Source organism: Alnus glutinosa, chromosome 5 (assembly GCF_958979055.1).
Source record: "Alnus glutinosa chromosome 5, dhAlnGlut1.1, whole genome shotgun sequence".
NCBI classification, from domain to species: Eukaryota; Viridiplantae; Streptophyta; class Magnoliopsida; order Fagales; family Betulaceae; genus Alnus; species Alnus glutinosa.
Genome location: NC_084890.1, coordinates 76,166 through 104,003, shown reverse-complemented (window position 1 = coordinate 104,003; position 27,838 = coordinate 76,166). Strand labels below are relative to the sequence as shown.

Sequence of the window (27,838 nt, the reverse complement as noted above, 5' to 3'; positions counted from 1 at the left end):
ATATTCATGCCTTGACACAACCCGAACCCGCCAAACGAACACAAATTTTCCCCTAAATGATGCCCACTTTCCAGCTTCTTTTGACAATGAAAACCTCTAGTCCTAAGAAATTCTTTCCTATCCAACATCCCGGACATTTCCATGCCGCGTCCAAGTTTGCCAAACATGACTTATCAAAGAAATTGTGCGCATGAGAGAGAGAGACAGAGACAGAGAGAGAGAGAGGAAATTTTCAATAATGCATATCTCCACAAAACCAAATGTTTGATGAAATGGCACTAAGAAATCACAGAAACACATTCATGCCTCAATGCCTTTCATCAAGAAACCAAATGGACACCACCTGGGCTATAGTTACAAACACCATTTCATAGTACAAGAGTCACGAAGAGCGATGCCTTTGATGGTTTACCCGCTTCAGAAAGCAGAGACGTAGTCGTTTGCTAAGGGCCTCTAACTTCTCAAATTTCTCGCTTTTAGGCTTCTTTGGAACCATTGTAGTCTTCTTCTTCTTTTCCTCTTTTGTTGGGTCTGAGGATTTCTGTTCCATGTTCCGAAGAGGTGTTGCAAAAACCTCAAGAGTTGTCTAAAATAGAAAAAAGACAACTTGCTTATTAACAAGAAGACAGACATATCACTATTTAAGGACATCATCTATTATACAGATAAGAGTGGAGAATGGAGTGGTACAATACTCCGCGTGCAACATTTTCTCATCAGGATTTTTTTACACTAAAATGCTAGGTCAGGTGGGATCCACTATTGGCAGAGTCGTTTCAAGGTTGTAGATATCCTCCATCCATCATATTAGTCGGCTAGTATCATCATGTTTGTTTTTCAAAATTGAAAAATATAGGGAAACTACACTTACACTTACACTTACACTTACACTCCTCGAGCTGACATGCTATTTACAAACATTCCTGCAAACTTTAAAAAGTGACAATGAAATCCCTCAACAAAACAAAAGTGCTGCATAGTTTGAAAGGAGTTGATTGTCACTTTTTAAAGTTTGGGAGGGGTTTGCAAATAGGGTGACAATTCAAGGGGGTAAGTGTAGTTTCCCAAAAATAATAATCAATAAAAAGTGGGCAAAGAAGGTGCTAATTCTGTTCAAGCTCAAGTAGAGTTCTCTTATATAAACTCCACAAAGCTGGCTGTCTGAAGTAGTGCTTACTCAACCCCTTTTAACACTCTAACTTGGCATGTCCGCTGGTACCAATACCACCATGAGCCTTTACTCATAGGAATGGACTACAAAACAGGATATAACCATAATGACGGCATTTTTTCTTTAATTTTCCCCCACCGGTCCATCTGATTTAGACCAACATTAAGGACAAAGCAGAGAATCTCTGCAACTATTCCTGGCCCAGACATTAATGAGGTTCGATGCAAGCACATACTGCAACTGTACCCCTGTAATCTACAATTAAGTATTAACCATTCCAGGAACCAACCTGATGGTTAACACTAGAGGTCTTGATATTACCCAGTCCATAATATGACATCTGGCAAAACATCTGTCCTTTGTCCAAACCCAAATAAATTGTGCTGGAAATGCCTTAAAGACGATGAGACATGAAGTGGTATATCAGAAAAATAATGAGTTTTGTTAGAGACGTTATTTGTACACACCTTGTGTGTACACACAATGTGTGTACAAATATCATTAGCCGTTTTGGAGAGAGAGAGAGAGACCTGATGGCCGTTATCAGCTGCTGCACAATCAGCAGAAGATTCTTCTTCATCACTGCCTCCTAGAGAAGAGCATCTTCCCCAACTTTCTCTATTTGAGCTTGTATATGAGCAACATTCTTCATTCTGGCCATTGGGCTTATCCTGTAAAACCATAACTGCAACGTTCTAGTGAAAACTATACAGTGAAATGGAAAAGTTGACTAACATTTGGACTCCCTGCATGTGTCATGTTTTGGGGTCCCAGCCATTTCTAGGACAAGAAAAGGCTACAATGGAGGATGATCGAGTATCTTTACAAGAAATACATCAAATTTTAAGTGAAACTCAGCTTTAACTTCAGTTAGAGTACTAATTTTTCATTAAGCGTGACACAATCAAACCAGAAAAAAGAGTTCCCAAACCATGGAATAAATCAGACAACTTTCATGGATGGCACCCCAAAAAAAAAAAAAATCACCTGTAAAAGTGATGTCTCAAGACTGTTAAGTGAATTATTTTCATTAACCATCGACTCCTGCAGTATGATAACATATAGCAATTAACAAAATACTTTAATGCGAAAAAGAAGAAAGGGCAGACACAAAGGTCATAAAACCTACAAAAGAAGATACATACAACAGTAGCCACTGGTGCAATTTCAGAAAGAAGTTCACCAACAGACTTTGTGGTTGAAATGTTAGGAGGAGCAGAAGATGAACTCCCAGCATCAGTACCAGCAGAATGAAGACCAGTGATTATCTCGTACAAGAGGCTCTAGAAAGAAAAAGGGGCACAGTGTATTAATCTCAATCTTGTGGCAGATATACCACAATGGAGAAAAAAAAATCACAGGGCAAGTTACCATTGCATCATGATGACACTGGGGTTGAAACATATTGCAGACCCCAAATAGTGGCCTTTTCTTTTCTTTTGCTAGACCCCTAAATAGTTGTTATGAGGATATCGATAGCAAGGCTATACTTGCATGAGGTATAATACGAACCAATCAAAATACTAAAAATAAATGGAGGCGTAGACAATTCAAACACCGAGAATATATGATTGAGAGGCCAGTTTTTTTTTTCTTTTCTGAATTATATGAAGCTAGTAAGCAAACAGCGAATCCATGAGTATTTGAACCTGAGTATCCAGGAAAAAGCAGAATATTTGATGGAAGAACGGATGAATGAGAAGCCAGATTGACACTAAAATAGTTTAATTTTTGATTAATCTCATCAGAATGATTAAATGTAGTACTTTATTGTTAAGAGTCCCACATTGCCAAGGTATACTTGGGTTGTGGGCTTTATAAGCCTTGAGCAAACCTCTTCCCTTAAGGTGCCTTTTGTGGAAGAATAAGGCTCAATGGACTTTATCATGGTATCAGAGCTTCAGGGCCTTGGACAATATTGGGTCTTCCCTCCCGTTGTACACGTGTTTGGACAATAGTACCACACGTGAGGGGGCGTGTTAAGAGTCCCACATTGCCAAGGTATACTTGGGTTGTGGGCTTTATAAGCCTTGAGCAAACCTCTTCCCTTAAGGTGCCTTTTGTGGAAGAGTAAGGCTCAATGGACTTTATCATTTATGTTATGATTAAAATAGTTATTTCACCTAATAACTAGGCAATGTGGAACTTAGCACTCATGACTATCTTTATAAGAGCACTAGCAGCAGACACCCAACCATTTTCCTTAATTTAGGAAAAATTTAGAGAATCAAACCACTTTTTCTTTCCCTATACAAATACACTCTACAACAGCCTTTATATTTCCCTATACTATTAAAATAATGTTTTTTACCTTTTACTTTTTCTTTTCTTTTTTTCCAAAAGCATCATTTATTTTTTCTCAATTTCTCTCTCTCATCAACGTCCATGGTTGTCCCTTCCAACACCCCCTTCTTCATCTTCCTCTTCAACACAACACTGGCATCCTCTCTCCCATTTGATTCGCACTGGATCGTGACCAAGATAGGAAGAAAGAGACGGAGGTTCAAAGAGAAACCGAGAGAGAAACGATGCTGGAGAGAGAACAGAGAGAGAGAGAGAGAGTTTGGTTCAGTATCACCCAATTGGCCATCAATTTCCACATGAAATCAACAATCCCGATTGAAACCCAAAATCAACACAATTTATCCACAATCCTAGAAATTGATAGGGACGGACTTGGAGGGCTCGGATTTGATGAAGTTCTTGAGGTTGAGCACAAGTTTGAGCTTCTTCTCTTTCTCCACGACATGGTCAAGGCCACGGTCGCGGACCTATTTGATGGTGGTGGCATCGTCCACGAAGGTCCGGCCGTGGCAAAGGAGCTAGGATTGAGAGTGAGAGAGTGGCTTTGGGAGAGAGCAGAAGATGAATTGCATCAGTATCCTCTGGCGGTTCCGGTTTTGGCTCCGGCACTGACGGCGGTTGTGGACATGGTGAAAGGACAGGAAAACACACACACACACACACACACACACAGAGGACGAAAAGAAAGAGAAGGAAAGAAAAGAGAGCTGTTTTTTTTTTATTATTATTAAAATAATGTATTGGGTAGCTACAGTGCTACCCAATGGTTTAGGATATTTGTAAGGCATCTAATGTGGGAGCTATTTTGTAGTTTTTTTTAAATTTTCCCTATATTTAAGGAAATGAACCACTTATAGGACATCTGCTACTAGTGCTCTAAACCACCCACTCTATGTGGGCTATTCTTCATCTTTCTAATGTGGGACAGGGGTGTTACAGAGCACTTCAGACTTCCAATAACCGTCCTTTCAATTGACTAGGATGCCCTATGGCTACAAATTGTGCTACAACTTTTTGATGACATGAATGGTAATAGAGATGATGCAGAAAAAGCTTGCATATGCAATACTAACATTAAGCAGATGGAAGCGGCCACAATTGAATTTACAAGGATAATACTCTAAAAAAATTTCAAAAGGAGATAGGAAATCACCTCATCCATGCCAGCACCAACTTTCAAATCCCCCAAATCATAATATTTCTCAAGCTTACTTGAATGAGCGGTAGAAATTTGAGGAGGGTGAAGGACATTGTAGAAGAAAATGGAAACGGAATCATAATAGAACTGTGGTCGTGAGGAGTTGTGATCACCATCGAATTTTATAATATTTTTATCCCCCTGCATGGAGTCAGAGATATGGTAAAATGTTTCAGAAACATGAGTTGAAATTTTTTATTTCAACAAAAGAAAAATATCTTTGGAATAAGATAATACCGCATAGGACTTAAAAATAAGGTCAGAGTGGTGGGGTTGAATGAATTTATCATCACTAGCATGTCCAAATAAAGCAGGAATATATGTTTTGGGTGCAACCTGCCAGTGGTAAAAAACATTAACACAATAAATAACTGGATAAAATTAGTTTGTGATTACATATTGTGCTGGGAAAGGGTATAAACCTTGGTATTCTGAATTCACAATCAAAATTAGTGCATTGAAAAAACTCAATAACAGGCCAAACTAAAATATTTAGTGAGGCTATCTCGAAAATTTCAACACAACAAAGTCCAAAAATGCAGAAGCACCTGTAAGCAATTAAGATCCATAATATCAAACTTTGCCCTCCTTTCAATAACCCGTCGCATATACTGTACTGCCATCTTGACCTGATTGGAGAGGGAAAAAAAAAGGTCCAACTTATAAACAAGATATAAAAACACTCCAAATCAACTTCTAAAAGCAGAAACCGAATCTTAAGTCTAGCTATAAACATGCTTGCTAATAATGAGGTCAATAGGCACTCAGAGAAAACAAGTGAAAACCAAAAAATTACAAAGTAATACCTTCATCCATAGAGGTAATTGAAAAATGCTAAAACAGGATATGACTACTGACACAAATTAAGGAAGCAATAGTGTGACCCTTTCAAAGCAAAAACTCTAGACCAACATACATGGAGTCTTGGAGATGTGTGCATCCAGATAATTCCATAAATTTAAGAACTTAACGGCTCAAATAGAAACTCAGTGAAGAATTTACTTATAAGTATTCATATATTCATCCAATTTAGATTTCTTGATGAATATCCTGATGTTTATTAATTTATTTATTTCTTAAAAAAAGGAAGTTTACAATGCATCTGAAGTTCAAAAAAAGCATGTAGCATTGAAAGTTTAATTAAGGTGTACTTATCAAAAAAATATGAACCTTCTACCCCCCATGTATAAAATTAACATCAATTCATGCAAACTCATGTCTATGTTCATAAAGACCATAAATTCTAATATACTTTGAGTCATTTGTGCTTGATTTATGATTTGTTATGATTGGGAAAATTTTAAACAGTGGGGGACTATAATACCCCGGTCCCACATTGGGAAGATGAGTAGCCCACATAGAGTGAGTAGTTTATAAAGATAGTCATGAGTGCTAAGTCTTACGTTGCTTAGTTACTAGGTCAAACTGGACTTTATAAGGAATTCTAGGGAAGCTCCAAATTAACTATTCTTTTTGGAGTGATAATGTAGATATGGTTAACGCTTTTCCCTGGGTCGTTACAATCGCAATTAACTACATAGTTTTAAGGTTTGATTGCATTAACTTCAAAGTTTAGGGGAACATTGCCAATGAACATATAGAGTGAGAGTGGCTAATTGTTTGCTAGTGGGAGTGCCTAATCGTTTGGAAAAACTTCAGAGAGACTTCCTTTGGGGTGGTATTGGAGATGAATTTAAATTTCATTTGGTTAATTGGCATACGATTTGTTCTTCAGAGGTTTCAGAGGGACTAGGAGTGAGAAATATGGTTATGTTCAATAGAGCTTTGATGGGTAAATGGTTATGGAGATATGCTTAAGATAGGGATGCTCTTTGAACAAAGGTGGTGGATTTCAAATATGGAAGTATGAGATGTGGTTGGTGCTCTAAGGAGGTTGGGGGTTCTTTTGGGGTTGGAGTTTGGAAGTGTATTAGGAGGGGATGGGATGCTTTTGCAGCTCATGTGAGATATGAGATCGGGAATGGTTCGAAAGTCCTGTTTTGGTATGATGTGTGGTGTGGGGAGATTCCTTTGAAGACTCTCTTTCCAGAGTTGTTTCTCATTGCTACTGGCAAGGATGCATGGGTGGAGGAGAATATGCAGAGATAAAATGGCACAATTCTGTGGAATATTTTGTTTTCTTGCCCAGTTCATGATTGGGAGGTGGAAGCGGTTAGTAGATTTTTTGAGATGTTATACACTCTTAAAGTTAGAACTGAGGGAGAGGATAAAGTGTGTTGGATTCCAGTGCGAAAGAAATCATTTGAGGTAAAGTCTTACTATAAGGTCTTATCTAGTCCTATTCAGTCTTCATTTCCGTGAAAAAGTATTTGGAAAGTTAAGGTCCCCCCAAGAGTGGCATTCTTTGTGTGGACAGTGACTTTAGGAAAAATCATAACTTTGGATAATTTACGAAAGAAAAACATTATTGTGATGAAGTGGTACTATATGTGTAAGATTTTTGGAGAGTCCATTGACCCTTTGTTTCTGCATTGTATGGTTGCTACAGAATTGTGGAGGACGATACTGCAAATGTTTGGAGTGGAGTGGGTAATGTATATGTCATGTGTACTATGGGTTGCGCCCCTCTGCTCCTTTTGAATATACTTTACTTATAAAAAAAAAAAAAAAAACATATAGAGTGAGAGAATCACCAACTTATCTCAATAAAAAGTTTGTACACAATCACAATGTAAAACAATTCTACACATAATACAACTACTCCGAGTAGGTTTCCACAAACTAACCGAGATGTACTCCTAACTACCATGGTACACCGACCCACTCTTCACCATATTTCAAACAACTGATTTCATCTGGAGAAGATCCTTTCCGCTGAACCCTTGAGCACTTTGCTCTTGTACTTGGGTTGTCCCTTCCCTTTCTTTTTCTATTGATGAAGTATACTTAAATAAAAAGAGGAAAAAGCAAAAACCTTAAACCTCCTTATATCCCAATCCTTCTCTTTTAAGAAGACAACTATCTTGAGCTCTTCTCCAAAACCTGCCCAAATCAGATCTCTTTGAATTTTTTTTGATCTTTGTGCCAGAGTTAGAAGAAATCATCTCACAAGTGTCGGGTCTTGAAAGCTCAACCACTAGGCAGGTTGGAATAAGATTGTTGATATATTGTTTAGAGGTAAATAATTGCTGGCGATTGTTGAAATTGATGCGTGATAGCAGAGCTAGGAGTCAGAACTTCCAAGTTCCCAGCATATTGTGTACATCAAATATCAGCTAATTGGGTAATAGCTACAACTAAATATCAACTTAACCTTTTTCTGTAGCCGCTACTGATGTATTTCTGTAATAGAACTGAAATATGTAAAAATGAGGAAAACAATGAGGTGGAGAGAAACCCCCCACAAGACCAAAAACCTATGTAAAGTAGATGATGTTGAAGCCCAAAACTGCAACACGTTTTAGGTTCTATTTCCATACGGACAAGATTTGATGTACTGGGATAGAGTCTGGATTAGAAGTTCATATCCAAATCAGGAGACCTGATTTAGAAAAAGAAAAAAAGAAAAAAGAAAAAAAGAATAGCTTGGCGCTAGGAGGTCAAAAGTAAATCACTCTTTGAATCCATAACCCAGAAGTCAAATGCGAATCAAACATTGATGAGATAAAAATATATAACAATGCTATGTATTGATGAATATTATTTACATGTTAGCTTGTTTAGCCATCCCCTCACTCGCTACATGTATAACTAAGCATGTGCCATATTCTGTGGGCAAAAAAAAAAAAGGTGATAACCTGTAAAAAGTAGCATGCCACAAGTACAAACAAGCAAGGGCACGCGCAGAGAGAGAGAGAGAGAGAGAGAGATTTTACAGTGAATTTAGGGAGCCGAATTTTATATACATCCACAAGTTCCATCATTAGATCATACAAGCTTGAAAAGGCACTATCCAACACCATTCCAGCTATAGAGGGGTCCTCTGCTCCATAAAGAAGGCTGCATTACATTATAGGAAAAGCTGATAGTTAAACCGTGCCAGGAGTTTATGTAAAACTTATATAAAATTCATTCTTTAGTATCTCATAACTCTTCCAGAACAAAAAAAAAAAAAAAAAAATCCAAAGCATCTCATACCATTAGGCAGATAAGCATTTTCAACAAGATAGTTAGCTGATAAAAATAGTTACAAAACAAAATAATTTTCAAAAAAGAAAAAACAAAACACTTATCAAAAAAACAAACTACACTTTTTAGAAAATTTCCCACACCTTCCTATAGGAATATTTTGAGAAAACACAGCTTATTTTCTTAGATGTGGAAGCTGCCCTGCTACTTACAAAAATTTAGAAAGGAAATACAGAGGGCGGCCACGCTGGAGAAGAAGGGGTGGCTACTTCAATAGGATAGAGGTGGCCACCTGTTAGGGTGGTTGTGCAGCACCCCTAACTTCTTTGTTTGATAAGTAATTGGCCCCAAGGGGGGGTGAGGAGGGAAGGGAGTGCATCTAGGGTTGTAATCAAACTGAGCCAAGCTGAGTATTGAATGTTTAAGCTCGGTTCGTTTAATTTTTTTTTTTAACACGAGCTGAGCTCGAGATTATCACCGAACTAGATAATTTGTTCCAGTTTAGCTCATTTATTTTTTGAACAAACTCGAGTTTATTCACGAACTACTCAATTAATTTAGTCATTCCATATATAAAGTAAATGTCTTGATTATTTATTATTTTTTTTAAAAAGAAAAAAGAAAAAGAAAAAGAAAAAATAGAACTAATTATTAGTTATTTAATTATGGTTAAGATTTATTATTTGAGAAATTTGAGAAATTAATTCAAATCTTAAATAATCTAATCTCAATTTTATATGTTTACTTATAGTGCATATATACATTCATACACACACACATATATATATATATACACAAGCTCACTCATATACACACAAAGGCACTTATATATATATCAAGACTCACAATTTAATAATTCAACTTATATCTATTACATTATGAAGAACATTTATTTATTTTTTAAGTACTTAACATGTTCTCGTTACATAGTTAAAAATAATATTATAAAATAATAAAAAATGAAGTTATACAAGCTTATACGAGTCGAGCCGAGCTTAAATGAGCCGAGTCTAAATTTTTTATTCAAGCTCTATTCATTTAATAAAAGAACCGATCCCGAGCCGAGCCGAGCCCGAGCATTTTCATGAGTAGCTCTACTTGCTTACAACCCTACATCCACCTAATCACGGCAAAGACTTGAACTCTTGAAGAAGCAGAAAACCTTATAAATCTACAAGAAGCTAACTCATAATAAGTCGGGAAAAGACAAACACCTAGTGACTGCACCCATAGATCTTCCCCAAAGACCTATCCGCGATATTTGTTTGTTACTTCTCAAATATGACACCACAACCTTCAGGTCATCTCTCTGACACATGAAAAAAATTTATGAGATTTATAACATAGGAACTCAAGTCAACCATAGATAACAATAAAGAGGCAAGATACCTCATGCCAACCAAGGCTGACATAGTCACCATCAGATAAGCCTGAACCCGAAAAATCAAGAGTAAAAACGGTTATATTTGATGGAAGAAGAATTACGGCAGCCTCATTTGCATCTGCTCTACATCCACTGCATCATAGCCCACATGAGTGACATCAGTAATTTTTTACCTCTTAGTCTGTGAAGCACTTTTCAATCAACAAAAATCCTTCCAGATACTGAATGGACAATACAAATCAGAATTTGCCACTAAATATTTTCCAGAAAGTAGAAAAGACTTATTATTTTGACATTCAACAATCCATATTTAAAACCACAGTTCACATAATGATTCTATACCTGTTTCCGTGGCAGTATATAACACAAGGAAGAGGGGTGTCTTCAGGGAGTCGTGAAGGTAGATAATGACTACACAGCAATGTATGGCCCCTCGCATTTCTAAGCTGCAAATATTGAGAAAAAGTCAATCTAGCAGGGTCAGAACCCATCATCAAAAATGACATTGCTGCAAACTAGTGAAGGAAATTATAAACTGCAACTTTCCGGTAACTGGTGTCCATACTTGCCTCCAAGTCTTCTCGTTTGTATGTTCTTCCTGCAAGAGTGAAGTCCCTTTCCCAAAGATACTGATCTGGGTTGTACTCTGCCCTGTATATCCAAGCATTTTAGATACAGAGAGAATTAATGTCTATAGAAAGATAAATAATTTGAGCAGGAATTGAAATATTCAGCATAACATGACATCATACAATTGGCTATATTCACTAAAAAGTAAAAAATAAAAAACAGTTGGCTATGCTTATAAAAAAAAATTTGTTCCATTATGGTTTTTCATAAGTAAAAAAAATTACTTTAGACTACAAATAGCATGGTCACCCCAAACAAAGACAAGTTATACATGGGTAGAGTCTAAAGCCTGCAGACATCTATGAGAACCTCAGTAAAGCCAAAGAAAAGCTGCATCTTCAAGTAGGTCTACAATTTTTCAGGGGCCCTTAATTTCCTTTTTTTTTTTTATAAGTAAGTAGTGAATTTTATAAAAAGCGTAAAGGCGCCCCTAAGCAAGCCCTTAATTTCCTTTTGTTTGTCCATGAGAAAAACTGTTAGGGAAAACAAACTCTAAAAATAATAAATAACAATTCATGTACCCCGATTGTAGTAACTATCCCAAATAGTTCCTTATACAATCTGACATAGGATATATTAGGGAAATCCGGTCAGTGTGCTTGTGGTGGGCTTTAGAAAAAGAAAAGTTGTGATCTTGGGGTTTGTTTGAGAGGGAAAGAATTTAGGTTTGGATTTGAATTACGATTTGACAAATGTTTGAATTTTGGTGGCTGAAACAGAGGATGACAGGTTGTAGAAATTCTGGGCAGCAGCAACATTAGGTATTTTATGGTTGGTTTGATGGGTTATTTGGTGGCTAACACGTAGGAAACATATATGGGGCTCTAGGATGTTGATAAGTAATGACAAGCGCTTGATTTGGGTTAGCCAAAAAGGAAGAAAAGAGAGAATTTTGACGCCGTTCAAGGGCTGTGTGAAGAGTGACGTGAACAGTAATAGTGCCCCTTAGAAACTTTAGAAACTCTTTGTATACGAGGGTGTGGCCCCTTTTTTTCCTCAATAAAATTATTATTATTCATAAAAAAAAAAAAAAAAAAAAAAAAAAAAAAAAAAAGATGGATGGTATTTTATGAACTCACAAGTATCTTATCCTATTAGTATTTGTGAATGCTCCAATTTTCTAGTATGGCCTTACAGAATATACTATTTTATTCCTGCACGTCCTACTTTCTAGGAGAAATTGTGTTCACACTTCATTTTCCTTTTTAATTTCGCCAATATAGCACTTGCAAACCATTTCATTTCCTAATATAATCATTTATCACTAAATGAATTTATTAAAGCCTGCCAATTACCCGTTGGCTTGATGCCGTAAGGTAGATACTAAAACATTTTGCTTCCTAGAAATGGCAAGAGTTTGAAACTCAAGGCATTTGATAACACTAATCAATGAGGTACTCACTCAACCCATAGGGTTGCAGCCACGGACATTTTATCCTTAACTTCAAAAAAAAAAGTTCGTTTACTTAACTAACTCTTAATTATTGATGAAGCAATTTGTTTACTTTATTAACTATTTGTTACTGATGAAGCAAATCCTTTTACAATCATTCATCCCTTATAATTTTAAGTACGAAGTCTTTTTTCTAGAAAACAATCAATTAATACAAAATAGACAGAATGTTAGTTACAAAATGGTTAGAAAAGGTAATTTGATAAAAACGGAATAGAGGATAATGTAAGGTTACTTGACATTTTGAGTGAGTTATGAAGAAGTAGAGTTGATCTAAACTTTCTGTGAAAAGGAGAAAGAATGGGAAGCCACTAGCACGCACGAGTTTGTGTTAAAAGGGGAGAATGGAAGAGCTCTTAGCATGCACTAGTTGGGCGCTGAGGGGGTATTAAATCAAACTAAAAGATAGTATCAATGGTTAAATAAGAGCAGCATTGCAGAATAAGCGCCCCCCCCCCCCCCCCCCCCAAAAAAAAAAAAAAAAAAGTGCAAATTAAGTGTAAAAGAATAATTTTAAGGACCAGGATTACCAGAAAAGACCACCTGAAAAGTGAAACACTAGGAAAGCAGATATAAATTACCTGGGAGGACGAATGACAAAGTTGATAAATTGATCAATCATCTTGCTCCTAAACGTCCCTCATGAGAATACAACTTGGTTTATTGGGCTGTGCAATTTCGATTGCTTGGGGCAGGCATGCTTGGTACACGTTTGGGTTACTTGAGCTAAAATCTGCTCTTTGTCATGGCAAAAATAGGAGAGAAAAAACTATTCAAGGCATTGTTAGATCCAATGCTGGACGCGCAGCTGGAAACTCAAGAAAAATCAAATTTTGTTAAAGAAGAAGACTGCGGAAAGAAAAAGAAGAAAATCAAAAGCCAAGTCAAGGGAGCCCCCTCCTTCATCATTTTCAGATCTCAAACCCAAAACCCAGCTATATTTATGTAACCTAGGAGCCAAAATTTCAGTGCATTGTCTCTTCAAGAATTCTCGTACCCAGAAAAGGAAGAAGCAAAAAAGGAAAAGGAGAATTACCAGGAAGAAATGAGGAAAAAAAAAGGCTTAATTCCCCGCCCGAGGCCGTGACCGAAAAAGCAACTTTCTTTGGTCTGCGAAGAGCCAAAAGCTGTCGACAAAATAAACTGTAATAACAATAATAAATAAGGGGAAAAAAAAAAATAGACACGTCTTTCTTCCTTTTTCTCTACTGGGTACGGGTCAGGAAATTGGAAACGGAAGAAGGACGCGTATGGGCGATGCGACTGAGAGTACACAGCTAATAAGACGGCCTTCCCTCGCCTTCCCCCTTTTCTTTTCTTTTTGCTTCTTTTTTTTTTTTTTTTTTTGGAACCTTCACCCACACCACAACAAAATCCCAAGAGAGAAAGACAAGCAAATGAGAAAGCCAATTGTTCGTCAAGTAGGATAGAGTATTGTTTTATGGTGCGTTGGAAATTTTCTTTTTAGACTATTTCTTCTTTCTTTTTTAATCACCTAAAAAAGTACCTTCATTAATCAAGTATAAAACTTAGATTATTTTTTAGATTCCTGATTGTAAGTTTGATGGATTCTTAATTATGTGTAATAGCATTGCTCATGAGCTCATCCTATAATTACAGGCCTTGCAAAACTTCTATCTACAAACGAAATCGTTGCCCATCCAGTGATCAAACTTCTTATTCGCAAAATGAAAGAATTTTGTTTTTCAATTTGACAGACTCCTTTGGGAATTACCAAGATTATACTTTGCTCTCGACCATCCACATTCTCTAATTTTTGAAACTCTCAGCTAAGTTTGACCAAATGTTATATTGTTTGAAAAATCATTTGAAAACTAGACTAAAATCTTGTTTTAACTAGGGATTGCAGCAGATAGAAAGGGAGTGCGAGCTGCTTCCTAGTGAAACACAAGAAGATAGCTTGGAATATTCTCCTTCCCGGGCTAATATTAGGCGTTTTGTAGTTTTTATTGTTGATGGAGCTTGGCAGCGTCCGTTTTCTAAAGGCCCCTTAGAAACTTCAAGTCATATTTTTCTTGAATGTGATTTAGTTGTTTTCCTTTGAAATTTCTCTCTTTTTTTTTTTTTTTTTTGACATGTCCACATAAGAGGGGGGAAGATGAATTCGAATTAGTGACCTCCGCTTCATAAAGCGTGGTCTCCAGCCGATTGGCCTAACTGTTATGTTGGTTTTTCTAACCCGCCCATTTTTGATTGGATGTTAGTTATTCTTTTTCCTTGTGAAAAATTGGCCATTCATTTTCATGATAATAGAAGATTCCAGTTATTTGCTTCCATTACTATGGATCTTATTTGGTTTTCCATAAATAGGTTGATTCATGATGCTGTGATTCCTTCTCCTTGTGACGACCCGTTTTTTTTTTTTTTTTTTTTTTTTTTTTTTTTATACAAACATAAAGCGAGTCATCACAGTGGCACGACTACGTGTCGCTCAGCCAACATATGACACATGCCCCATAACATGTACCTGATAATCAGAGTATAACATATATCTATCTATGCAGCGGAAAACATAAATCTGAATAGCGGAAATTACAACTTATACATCTATCACAACTTAATTACAACATTGAGCCATTTAACGTCTATCTGTTTGAGTCTTTATTAACACAATCATTACATAACAATAATGGCTTAACAAAGAATAAATGACACAAACGTCACAAGCCATACCTAACCTATAAAATAGTGGACAACCCGTGATCCGACAATTACAACTGTCGCGGCGAGCTTCAGTCATAATATCCCAAGTACACTACTACCAACCCATCAACTATACCGAAGTACCTACAGCCAAAGAAACATCATCTACACGGTTGTAGTGGTATCCACATCCGCATAGGTGAAAGAATGAGTTCACCGCCTTAGCATGAAACACACTAAGACCTCAGTGGTATAAGACTAACTGAATTTTCACAAAGAACCAATCCTTATTTTATTTTTAGTCGTGCGAGCACTATATTAGCCACAATTTACCAATAGCTAATATAGCAAACACCAACTATTCAGAAATCATTTAAAACATACTATATAGCTATGAAAACATGTAGAAGTTCCAGACATCCCTCCTTGGAAGTTTCTACATATAAACCCCTCTATAATAATACTTTTCACCAGTCGCTTGGACATATGTGCACACGATCACTCCATCACAGATATCACGTATACACATAGGTCTTAAGCAAAGAACATGGCATCTTACTTTTCTGTACTAGGATAACATCCTTCAACAAAACACTCGCAACACCATCTCTAATTGTATTCCAGCTTCGTGCCTTGACGTCAGTAGATCATGAGAGCACTAGAGTTAAACTTAATCATGCTAACACGTCTTTCCTGAAGAACAAAAACAGTCAACTTTCTTACTCATAGACATGCCATTACTCGCACCTGGGTAGTCATGTATCCATGTACTTTCAAGTTCAATGTATGATATTAACACATGTGACCATCCGATAAAAATATACATAAGATATTTTCATAAAGACTCTTATGCATACCAATACGTCTAGCAAAACTACTCATAGCATAAAAACAACTCTCACAAAACAATGATATATATGTTATGCATGAACTAGGACTAATAATGCTGCTGATACTGATATGCTGCTGATACTGTTATGCTTCTGATACTGATATGCTGCTGATACTGTTATGCTGCTGATACTAATATGCTGCTGATACTGTTATGCTGCTGATATCCTGATACTGCTGGTATGTATGCTCTATACCACATGCTCAATGTTCCGTGCTTGACCAGTATATATTTCACTACTGTGTCACGCTGAAATCATGCAGTTGTTAAATCACGTCCTTTTAAAACTAAACAAATCCAGCATTTTATCCAACACTTTGAAATCATTCAAAACTTAGTTTCTTTATCAAATCTACGCAGTTTCAACATGACATGTTCTCAAACAATTTGCATAATTTAAATCTCAACCGCAGAACTTAACACTTTAAATCTATTCAATACTTTTCACTCATACACTATCTCTTTAACATCATTGATATAGTTTAAACATAATCGAAACTAAACAAATCATCTCAAAGCATATACATTTCATCATATGGTCGGTTCGGTTTTGTAAACAATATATATATTTTTATCAATCCAATACATATAAAAATATATATTTTCTCAGTGAGTGGAATACCCACCTCGGCTGCATTGGACTCCAACTCAAACTCTACATTGGAGAACCCATTGAAGTCTCCAATTATAACTCGATCCTGCAAACATTAGTAACATTAGACTATGCTATCGAATCTCATACTCTATGACGCCTAAACTACCCGCGCTCTCACACGTCGCTTTGTCCACATCTAAAACTTAGTTAAGTGTCTAAACTATTAATAGGTTAACATTTATGTCTAGGTTCATATAATCTTTGTTTATTAATATAATCATGTATTTACTATTTTATTTAGCTTACTTATTATCATTAAGTCACATTATCATTGTTAATCCCTTTTTATAGTTTCTTGTTTATTCACCAAGTTAGTATTATATATATACTTAAGTCACATACATGTATATGCATATGTATACATATATTCGTATACACATACAATACTTAAACCTAGTCCATTATTACACTATAATACTATGTGTACATAGATAAGTGAACTAAGTACTAAGTCATTCATTTACCAATTGACTTTAAAGTCTATTTAGGTATTCCCATAATACCACTATTTTATTTTTCTCGTCTTAAGGTTATTTAAGCTATTTACCATTTTACGGCATTCTCCTTTTAACCTTATATTTAATACGTAATCCTTATTAACTTATTAGTTTAGTACCTCTCCAAGTAAATTCAAAACCTATAATTTCTCTCTAACACCTAAAGATTATTTTGGGACATATCATGCTCCTATAACAATTTCACCTTATAAATCATCATCTCATTTACTACCTTATTCATTAATTAGGTTTTATAGAACCCTAGTGATTCAATTGGGGATAATAACTAAACCGAGTTAACTAAAATTCTATAACCCCATCAATTTGATCACTTTACTATTTAGCTTACGCCCTTACTTTCTATTACAACTTATTCTCTATTTCAACCGTATTTACCATTGACACAAAAGAGTCTAAACACAATAACTTCAGCTCTTCTCAACCAACTAATACTTAACCTACATTCAACAATCTCACACCTTCATTTCAACACAAATAGCCATAACAAAGAGATTAACCAAACCTCATTTCATCAAGAATCCATCATTCCTCTATCTAAGCATCAATACTCAAAGAGGGATTTAACTAGCACAAAGCCACTCCAAGCAAAGCCCTAAAATAACACCAACACTAAATCTACCAATTCACCAATGTCCAATACCAATATATCAACATAGCAAAGCCCCACGTCAAGCCATAAATTCTGATTTAGAAATACCATGGTAATGAACTTAACCATTAATCACAGTATCAATACTATAGAAATTCACCAACAAAATGATCATCCAAAACCCCTTTGACCATCATAGAAAATCAACCCACTAGGCTAGAATGACAAAACACCCAAATTGCATATTCTCATAAAATCAACTACCTAATATCAAACACTCATCAATATACTAAATAAACCTATTAGTAACCCAAAATCAACAACCTCATACATAAGCCCCATTCGACTAATACCCAACCAACAAAAATCATATAAATCAAACCCCATAAAATCCATATCCATTTTCGGATTCAACCCAAAAAGACCCACTCTAAATCAGTGAAGAACAACAAATCATCGACACCCAAATTATTCATCAATAACAAAAACCATATAAAACCATTAAGAATTTACCTTGATGATTTTACGTTCAATAACAGAGAAATCCGCCGGAAAACGCCACTGGCAGTCGCCGGAAAATGCCACTGGCAGTCGCCGGAAAATGTCCTTAGAGAACCGGGTTTTCTGGATTTTCGGGTCGCAGGTCACTGGGTCGCGGGTCACTAGTTCTGGGTTGCAGGTCGAACGGGTTTGAGCTCACGGGTCGCGAGTCTAGGCTACGGGTCTTCGTAGTTCGGCTCTTGGGTTCCGCCGGAGCTCCTCCATCGCCGGATTCCAGTCTCGCCCGTCGATCATGGAGGATCGGGTTCTCACGGGTTCAACGGGCTGCATCAGGTCCTTTCCGGATCGAGTCGCACCTCACGGATCCTCTCTTCCCCATCACTCTCTCTCTCGGTTCTCTGCCTCTCTCTCCCGGTCTCTCTCTCACTCTCAATCTCTCTCTGTCTGTGCTCGGGCAAAAGGAAGAACGAAGAAAGAAGAAGAAAAGAGAAGAAAGAAGGAAAAGAAAAGGAAGAAGGAGAGGGATCCGGTGATGCAGAGGATAAGGGAGAAAAGAGGGGAAAATTACTGGAATGCCCCTCACATTAAATCTAACTACATTTTACCCCTTACCTTAAACCCTTTATTTTTCAATTATACAAATATAATCACTAAAAACCTATTATTAATCCCATCTATTTAAAAACATAATTTATAAATCACTAAATTTCATATTTAATTTCTGGGTCTTTACACTCCTTTTAAGGTTTTGCATCAAATTTTGGTTATCTTGGATAAGCACATTCCAGCTTGGAAGGCTAGGTCTTCTCCTTCCCTTTGGTTTTTTTTCCTTTACTTCGCTCTTTTAAAGCGAATTTTGATGTTACTATTAGGGGCTCTTTTTCTGTTGCAGCTGCCACAATTTCAGATTTTTCTGGCTCTATTATTTTGGCAGCAACCCAACACCTTTATTCCTTTGATGTTCTTCTAGGTGAAGCAATTGTAGCTCTACTTGCTACCTGGTTAGCAGATTCCTTAGGTCATGTTGATTTTACTCTAGAGGGAGGCTCTCTATTAGTGATCTTAGCTATTAATAGTCATTCTTCTTTTCCTTCTTGGTGTTTTTGTAATATTATTTCAGACACTAGTGTTCTTCTTTCTTCCTTTATAAACAGGAAGACTTTGAAGGTATCCCATAGTGTCAATTTTAGAGTACATGCTTTAGGTAAGTGGACTGCTACCAATCATATTTTTGGTAGCATTCTCAAGGGTTCCCCCATTCTCGCTTCCATTCGGATTCAGAGTGGTAAGGACCCTCCCTTGTAAACTCCTTCCCCATTTATCTAGAAAAAAATAAAATAAAAAATAAAAACTCAAGAAGATAGCTAGCCTCAAATGATCTTTGCATTATGCATATGTATATATGCATGTATATATACATGTGTGTGTTTGAGTGTCACTTAATATTAGCCAAATTACTTTAATAATGCATAAAAAAAATTGAATTAAAGTGGAATAAATATGACACAGAAGATCAGTCTTCCCAACAGTTAGTATTTTCAACTTGAAATTACATACACCTACTCATCCTAGTTTATAGTGCATACAAATATACATGAAACTTGGAGCCCCAATTATTAAAAGAGAGAGAGAGTGGGAAAATTATATTTAATCTTCAAATCGACACAATTTTTGTAAAACTATCTTAGAATTATCGTGTGATACTTAATCCCGATTATCATTTGGATGTAATTTGTACATCCATTAGATTCTGAAATTAAATTGACAAAAAGTTGTATATGTTATAATATAATTTAAATAATTAGAAGTTTGCAATTTTTTATCAGCTTAAACTTTTTAACTTAAGTGATGATTTAACATGTTATCAAAATAAAAGTCTGGAGTTTAAATATTATTTCTGTCATTTATCCCTAATTTCAATTAAAAATTACACAGGTTGAATTTGACCTCATTTGTGAATAAAAAAGTGTTAGAATATAATTTCAATGATTAAGTCTACTATTTTCTATTAAATTTAAAATTCAAATTTTTAAGTTGAGTGGTAATTTAACGAGCAAAATTTAAACTTAAAAAATACCTAAATTACTCTTTTATTACCTTTTCCTGTTTTCTGTTTTCTTTTGACCACAAAAAAAAAAACAAAAAACAAAACAAAAATACACTGCATTTCAAAAAAGAAGTTGCGCATGACAACTTCTTATCCATTTTAATGTTAAAATCAAACAGAAGTTATAAATTGTACGAGAATAATAGTTTAAGGGAACCATTGTTGAATATTGATTTTTAGTTATATATACATAGAAGTACGTCAACAAAGAAAAATATAGGACTGAACAACTTAATAAAAAGCCCTAAATTAATCTTATCAGTACAGATAAACAAAAAATAAAAAAGAACGCATCAAATGAATGGCGCAATCCTATACACTTTTGGCACGAAGCAGTTTGGCAAGGCACATAATTAATGGCACACCTGAGAGGTACAAGAAGGACACAAACCTCGAAAGGTCCTATGTGTAAATTGCATAGAGAAATCTGCTATATGAACGAGCTAATTCAAATGTGGTTGCTCTGGCAGGTATATATAAATATGTTAAGCTTGTCAAGGTCTTCTTGATGGTGTGCCCGTAGCCCGGTTACCAAGGTTACAAAGAAAATGACACATCTGCTCCAATTAAGCACTGTCAGCAATCACCACATTAAAGAGGTACATAAATAACATAACATCTCAGTGAAGGACATTTTTCTTTATGGCACGGGCCTAACGTCCATTTTCTTTTTGGTAAGGGCTTAACACATTATACACAGCAGATATAATACATTGCCACCTCAAAACACAACTTCTGACCACCTTTGCCCACGTGGTAATTTTTACCTTTTTTTATTTATTTATTTTTTTCAAGAAAAAAACCCTAATGCTTGCTAGAGAACCACATTGCCGCATGGGCAAGGTGGTTAAGAATTGTGTCTTGAGGTGACAAAAGATCATATATCTATAAACAGAGACTTCATTCAAACTATCATCTCAATCATTAGCTCCTTCATGGGTACATGCTGAAGAAACGGAGATCCAACCAGGTCATCATCTCTTCCATAGCAAAGGCAACAATGGAAATAAATAATTTGACAATAATTTTACTTGGTTCTTCAAGTAGCAACCCTCTAATTCTTTACAAAGATAGGCTGCAGAAAGTCATCCCCTGCATAATAATCATAATAATAATAATAATAATAAAACTCAACTCTTCGATGCTGGCCTTGCAAAGTCTTGAGTCTTGACAAAGATCTCCAATTCATTACACCAAATTACAGCATGCAGAATTGGATGCATCTTTAATGACTGAGCATTAGTTTCCACCGATCCCAACTTTGCAGAAGGCTTCTCAGAATGAGATTATCATAATGTTCCCTGTAGCTTTTTTTAACGACCAACTTTTACTCCAAAAGGGTGAAAAGGGATTAGATGGTTAAACAAACAAAAGCTAGTAAAAGAAATCTTCATTAGGGCCATCCTGCTGGGAGGGGAGGGGAGGGGAGGGGGAGGGGGAGGGGGAGGGCAAGGGGGATGGATATTGGGTTGTTAATTCACAGGTATTTGGAACTTTCAACAAAATTCTATATGCTATTACTTGGTTTCACTATGCCCTGAAGCTTCCACCCACCAAGTCCTGCCAACGCAAATGCCTGTGTATGACAAACAAACTATACAACTTAAGAGGATTTTTAACACCCGCTGCACATGGGTAACACCCCTTGTTACTGGAATAGTTAACTCATTGAACTACCAGTCATACAAATTCATTTGACATAAAATGACAAAAAAACAACTATCTTAAAAATATATTCATCCAAGAAAAGAAGCCGAACCTCTTCCCAAGATTTCCCAGTAGCTTCAAGCAAGGCAGCATTGCATGTTTTCAATTCTACAGAGGCACCTGTTAACATTGAAGCCGCCTCCTCCCATCCTCTATTATGTCCCATACACCTGTATAATTACTAAATAATCAAACATCAAACTTAAGTTGTTAATAGCCATTAAGTAGCATGAGATATTTGAGATTTGGTGTTCGTAAGCTTGATAGCATTGATTTTTATTTATTTATTTTTTTCAGATAAGCTTGATAGCATTTTGACCTACTTCTTTTGACAGCTTAAGCTTTTGATGCATGTGGTTCCTAACAAGGTCAATAAGAATAAACATAAAAAAGCCAAAGACCATATTTCTGAACATGTTAGAATCTTCAATTCATTTCCTTGGTCTCCAACCCAAAAAAGAAAAGAAAAGAAATCATAGATTATAAAAAATTATTAGAAAAAAATACACATACCGCCCTCAAACTACCACTCCATTATCAATTTCCCCCCAAACTACCAACTGTGTCAATGTCCCCTTGGCCAACAAATAGACAAAAATACCCTAAAAAAATTTCAATAAGACAAAAATATTATTATAAATTCAATTTTATTTTTATTTAAAAAAAAAACGAAAAACATGAGCCACCCCCTTTGGCCAAATAAGGGGTGGCCGAATAACCCTCATGGCCATTGGGGGTAGTTCGGCCACACCCTCTTTTTTTTTTTTCAATAATGAGGGAGTGGCCAAACCACCTGCATTTGACCAAGGCCCTTAATTTTTTATTTTTTTAAATAATTTTCATATATATATGAATGGTATTCTTTTCATCAGAGGGACATTGACTTTTTTTGTAGTTTAGGGGAGACATTAACACAATTGGCAACTTGGAAAGACATTGACAATGAGATTGTAGCTTGAGAAGGGTATGTGTACTTTTTTCAAAATTAATAATTCTGGTACACTTTCTTTTTTACAACGTGCATTTGAGATAGTAAAGAGGATGATTGTAATTTCAAAGATTAGTGTTAATGAAAAAGAAGAAGAAGAAGAAGAAGAAGTACAAAATATATAGGCCTTAGGCTGATTTGAGAGCAAACCTAACGAAGGTAATGAATTAAAAAAGAAAAAAGAAAAAGCCATGATTTCGTCCAGAAAGAAAAAATAAAGTGATCATGATTCTATGGTTTGTTGAGAGAAATGAAAAGTTTTAAAAAAAAAAATGATGACAGTGGCCATGATTATATGGTTTGTGAGTAAATGTTCAAGTTTCAATTTTACTATAGACAATATTCAGCATAAATAATTCTATGAGATTTAAATGAATTGATTTTTTTTTTTTTTTGGCATGTTAATACTTAATAGGCAATTACCAATAATCTAATAAAAGTCTTCCAATCTCTGACCATGAGGGTCTTGTTTGTGCACATGCCGTGTAATTGGGTTTAACATCATTACAATACTTAGTAACAAATCAGCTAAAAGTTTGTTAAGATCTTATGATATTCTCCAATCAAAGTGGATGGTTTGTCTGCCAAAGAAGTCAAAAGACAAAGTGACATCAACTTTGCAAAGCTCAGTATGTTCCACTTTGCCTATTAGATTTAAATGAATTGAAGAATATTGTTTGTGTTTTTCTTTTGTATACTTCTGGTGTACTTAGGGGCATCTTTTTTTTTTTTTTGATAAGTAAGAATAGTTTTATTGAAAGCGTAAGGCGCCCCTACGTACACTAAAAGTATACAACAGGAAACACCTAACTAGAAAGCGAAAAAGAAGCAAGAAATTCAGCAAAGTTGATTGATAATGGGTACAAATAAGCCATCGACCAGACATACAAGGTATGTAGAAACAACTCTAACACCTCTTCTAGGGAGCTCTCTAGATTCTCAAAACACCTAAGGTTTCTTTCTCTCCAAATACACCAAAAAAGGCAAATAGGCACCATCTTCCAAGAAGTAGCGCTCCCAGATCTCCTAGACTTCCACCAACAAGCAACTAAGTCAAGCACACTCCTAGGCATGACCCAAGAAATACCAAAGCGAGAGAAAATGTTGTTCCATAGAGCTGAGGCCACATCACAATGCAGAAGAATATGGTCCACTAATTCCCCATCCCGCTTGCAAAGACAGCATCTATCAACAATAATTATGTGCCTCTTCCTGAGATTGTCTAAGGTAAGAATTCTGCCTAGAGCTGCAGACCAAGTGAAGAAAGCTGCCCTCGGGGGAGCCTGAGACCGCCACACACTCTTCCATGGGAACCGACTACCTCCAGAACACATCATAGAACCAAAATATGACTTCACCCTGAACACACCTGTCTTGGACGAGACCCATTTGAGACAATCTGCCCTCTCATTATTCACCTTGGTAGAGTCCAGCACCTGGAAGAAAGAGGCAAAAACATCGACTTTCCAATCATGAGCTTCTCTAACAAAGCTCACGTTCCATTGAATGGACCCGCCCAAACTCTCCAAATTATCAGCCACTGACGCATCCTTCACCCGAGCAATGCCAAAGAGATCAGGAAACACTTCTTTCAGAATCGCATCTCCACACCACAAGTCATGCCAAAATCTAATCCTACTCCCATCCCCCACCTCATATCTAAGGAATTTGGAGAAATTCTCCCAACCTTTCCTTATAAACTTCCACAACCCTACTCCAAACGCCCCAGCAACCTCTCGGGAGCACCACCCACCCCACAAGCTCCCATACTTGGAATCCATCGTGACTCTCCACCAAGCATCTCTATCCATGCCAAAGCGCCATAACTATTTACCTAGCAATGCGCGGTTGAACATAACCAAATTTCTAATGTCAAGCCCCCCATTCGAAATTGGAGTACAAACCTTCTCCCAACTCACCAAATGGTATTTAAAATCTTCACCCATTCCACCCCAAAGAAAATCGTGTTGTAACTTCTCAATGCGCGAAGCAACACTCACCGGAATAGGGAACAGAGACATGTAGTACGTAGGTAAGTTAGAGAGCGTACTCTTGATAAGGGTCACTCTCCCTCCCTTAGAGAGATATAACCTTTTCCAACTAGCCAACCGTTTTTCAACCTTCTCAATAACTCCATCCCAAATACGAGTAGACTTGTAAGAAGCCCCCAATGGAAGACCCAGATACATCACCGGCAAATAAGCAACTTCACACTCTAAAATGTCGGCTAACCTTCCCACTTGAGCGACATTCCCCACTGGAATAATACATGATTTGGCCAGGGGCACCTTATACTATTAATAAGACTTGATTTACTTATAAAAAAAGAAAAGAAAAGAATAATGTTTGTGTTAATAGGCAATTACAAGTAATATAATAAAAGTCTTCAAATCTTCGTTTCCAATGAAGCCAAGGAAACAAAATCTTTAAAAAAAAAAAAAAAAAAAAAAAAACACTGACATGACAATTGCACACATATTTATTATTATTTTTTTTTTATAAAAAAAATCTTTGGGTTCTTTTAATTTTTTTTGGAGGGGGGGTTGGTCCCTCCCCTCATCTTGGCCCCCGTGGTTCTGTCTCAGACTATGAGGGTCTTGTCTGTGCACATGCCATGTCATTGGGTTGAGCATCATTACACAACTTAGCAACAAATCAGCTCAAATTTTGTTAAGATCTTATGATATTCTCCTGTCAAAGTGGATGGTTTGTCTGCCAAAGTCAAAAGACAAAGAGACATCAACTTTGCACAGCTCAGTCTGTTCCATCAAATTTTGCTTATGGAATCCTTATATAATTCTCTATCTAATAGGTGGAAGCGCAGATTAGCATTTGAGCTAAATTATCTATGATAGAGAGGTCTTGGAGCTCAGTATAAATAGAGCTCCATATATCTTTTCCATATACAAACTTGAATAGACTCGCTAGGTCGGTATGATTGCTACAGTAATCATAGTGAAATGATTCTAAACATGGTACAGAAATAAAGGAATTACTTCATTTCCCTGGGCTGTCCAATATTTCTAAATATAAATAACGAAGAAGCTAATAGAGTCAGCAGACTCACATTACCGTAAGTATCTCATCCTTTGAATGTCTACAGATAACATGCTGAAGATGGTCAGCAGTCTGCCCATCCATTGCTGCAATGGAATAAAAGCTTGAAATAAAACGCACCTCAGCTTCCAGAAAGCCTCGGACTTGTTCCTGCATTATCTTAAGTGTTTCCCTTGTTCGCACCGCATCACTGCAACAATTCACTGAGTAAGAATTTCGAAACTAGAAAAATCGAACTCCAAAGAGCCATTTTTATATCAATGCCAGAGAAGCACTGCAGGGAATGAGGAAATCCTAACCTAGACAGAATGAGTTCAGGGATCCAACCCAACTGTTGGAGCTTTTGAGAAACTATGACAGCATCATCTTGTCCAGCTTTACTCAGAGGGCGGTCATGATCTATGAAGAGCAGAGAAAATCTTGGAAAGAGCAGTACAGTTGATTCTAGTCTTGAAATATCAAAACAACTACCAACTTATAAATTGTGGTATTTTTTCTTCGAAGCTTATAAAGTGTGGTAAATTATAAATGAAAAATGCCAAAAAGAAAATTTGGAAGAATACCAAAACGATTCTTATCCAGGGTCTTGAAAGGGGAAAAAAAATACAATGTAAATCTGTGTCTGAACTTGACCTGGCCATAACACAAGCGTTAAATTACCGGTTGTTCTAAAAGCTTTTAAATTTATACAAAATAGGGACTTTAATCATTTAATTAATATTTCTATCACGTGGCTCAAACTCTCATTCTTCAACAAATAAAGTCAAACACATGAAATATTCAATTAAAATGGGATAAACTGACTAACTGAGTTTAAACTCAAAACCTCTTCTCTATACCATCTTAAATCAAACACTATACTAAAAGAAAAAGAAAAAAAAAAAATTGAGATAAGTGGTGATTTAATCCTCCAACAATACAACATGTAGGGAAATGGATTGATTCCCATATATTGTAAGTTTGTGACTGAACTTGACCTCGTTATAAAACAAGTGTTGAATTACCAGTTGTTGTAAAATACCTTAAATTTATAAAAAAATGATAAATTCAGCCATTTAATTAATGTTTTAGATACTTTTTATCATGTGACTCGAAAAGGTTGTTTCATAAGTGAAGCCAAACCCGTGAAATATTTAACTCAAAACCTTTTTTCTATACCATATTAAATCAAAGATTTTTCACAAAATTTATGGGATAAGTGGAAATTTAATTGTGTAAAAGCATATAGGAAAGTCCACCAACGACACAGCATGCAAGGAAATGGTTCAGGATCCAAGGCCGGCATGCTTTTGCAAGTAACTTGTTACCACTAAAGAATGCTATTATTATGAACAATAATAGAGGCATGCACCTACCTCGCAGTGAAGGGTATTCCCAGGAACTCTCTGCGTGTCGAAGCAGAATGAGACGACGAGGAATCGAGTCCGACTCTGAAGGAGCTTGGCCTTCCACTGTCTCGATTATTAGAGATGATCGAGTCGGCAAACGGAAACGGCTAGGGCTTCTTCTTCTTCCACCACTGATTGAATTTGAGATCTTCGGCCGCCAAATGGGATTAGCTGAAAATTGAGTTCTGGAAGTGGGTTCTATCGTCATTTTACACACAGTTGCCGCATTCATACTGGTGCAAGTGATGCAATAGTTATCCTGCCTTTCCTTCTTGGGAGCTCACAGCTCTATAATAAAGACTGTTACTGATTAAAAAGCCACCCAACTTCACTCTCTGCGATTGGGCTTTGTCATTGCGCTTGCCAGTGCGGGCCGTGCGTTTGTCGTTTGGGCCAACGCGTGGCATGACTTTGGGCAGCGCTTTTTTGGACTTCTTCATTCACTCGCGCCCATGTATCCATGATCTTAATTCTTAACAATATCACATGCCATCTATATATAAATAATAATTTTTATTTATTTTATTTTTTTAAAAAAAACAA

The 27,838-nt window shown here is 36.3% G+C and overlaps 2 protein-coding genes and 1 long non-coding RNA gene across 10 annotated transcripts; all 3 read right to left on the bottom strand.

The window, feature by feature from the left end:
- Positions 1 to 220: 220 nt before the first annotated feature.
- LOC133868495 (uncharacterized) lies at positions 221 to 13,608 on the bottom strand. Of its 5 annotated transcripts, none has more exons than XM_062305399.1 (14): positions 13,266 to 13,605; positions 12,811 to 12,998; positions 10,716 to 10,797; positions 10,489 to 10,592; positions 10,152 to 10,278; positions 9,977 to 10,071; positions 8,510 to 8,633; positions 5,222 to 5,302; positions 4,911 to 5,009; positions 4,629 to 4,814; positions 2,317 to 2,454; positions 2,159 to 2,215; positions 1,639 to 1,842; positions 221 to 586 (listed from the first exon to the last, which is right to left on the bottom strand). In XM_062305399.1, exons 2-14 carry the CDS (start codon positions 12,849 to 12,851, stop codon positions 383 to 385), a joined length of 1,542 nt encoding a protein of 513 aa, XP_062161383.1. In that variant the 5' UTR covers positions 12,852 to 12,998; positions 13,266 to 13,605; the 3' UTR covers positions 221 to 382. The 5 variants fall into 5 exon arrangements, with proteins under 5 accessions (XP_062161383.1, XP_062161384.1, XP_062161382.1 ...); XM_062305400.1 differs by having other exon boundaries at positions 12,811 to 12,967; XM_062305398.1 differs by having other exon boundaries at positions 12,811 to 12,962.
- Positions 13,609 to 14,747: 1,139 nt separating this feature from the next.
- Positions 14,748 to 18,572, bottom strand: LOC133867757 (uncharacterized). 3 transcript variants are annotated; one of them, XR_009900166.1, is made up of 3 exons: positions 18,061 to 18,572; positions 16,412 to 16,483; positions 14,748 to 15,586 (listed from the first exon to the last, which is right to left on the bottom strand). It is a non-coding gene; the product is annotated as an uncharacterized LOC133867757 (long non-coding RNA). The 3 variants fall into 3 exon arrangements; XR_009900164.1 differs by lacking the exon at positions 16,412 to 16,483; XR_009900165.1 differs by lacking the exon at positions 18,061 to 18,572 and having other exon boundaries at positions 16,412 to 18,054.
- A 2,482-nt stretch (positions 18,573 to 21,054) lies between these two features.
- LOC133869547 (uncharacterized protein At3g52155, chloroplastic) lies at positions 21,055 to 27,579 on the bottom strand. Of its 2 annotated transcripts, XM_062306573.1 has the most exons (5): positions 27,263 to 27,578; positions 26,207 to 26,306; positions 25,918 to 26,097; positions 21,915 to 22,032; positions 21,055 to 21,731 (listed from the first exon to the last, which is right to left on the bottom strand). In XM_062306573.1, the coding sequence occupies exons 1-5, from the start codon at positions 27,525 to 27,527 to the stop codon at positions 21,663 to 21,665; spliced, it is 732 nt and encodes a 243-aa protein (XP_062162557.1). In that variant the 5' UTR covers positions 27,528 to 27,578; the 3' UTR covers positions 21,055 to 21,662. The 2 variants fall into 2 exon arrangements, with proteins under 2 accessions (XP_062162557.1, XP_062162558.1); XM_062306574.1 differs by lacking the exon at positions 21,055 to 21,731 and having other exon boundaries at positions 21,915 to 22,043; positions 27,263 to 27,579.
- Positions 27,580 to 27,838: the final 259 nt, after the last annotated feature.

Bases quoted from the DNA above. Each gene is read 5' to 3' on its own strand.
- LOC133868495 (XM_062305399.1), bottom strand. From the start codon at position 12,851: ATGATTGATCAATTTATCAACTTTGTCATTCGTCCTCCCAG. The intron at 5,010-5,221 runs GTGCTTCTGCAT...TACCACTGGCAG, and splicing joins TGGATCTTAATTGCTTACAG to GTTGCACCCAAAACATATAT. The intron at 2,216-2,316 runs GTATGTATCTTC...ATCATACTGCAG, and splicing joins TTGCACCAGTGGCTACTGTT to GAGTCGATGGTTAATGAAAA.
- LOC133869547 (XM_062306573.1), bottom strand. From the start codon at position 27,527: ATGAATGCGGCAACTGTGTGTAAAATGACGATAGAACCCACTTCCAGA. The intron at 22,033-25,917 runs GTGAGTCTGCTG...GTAATTATACAG, and splicing joins GATGAGATACTTACGGTAAT to GTGTATGGGACATAATAGAG. The intron at 21,732-21,914 runs GTTCGGCTTCTT...TGTCATACACAG, and splicing joins CTGGGAAATCTTGGGAAGAG to GCATTTGCGTTGGCAGGACT.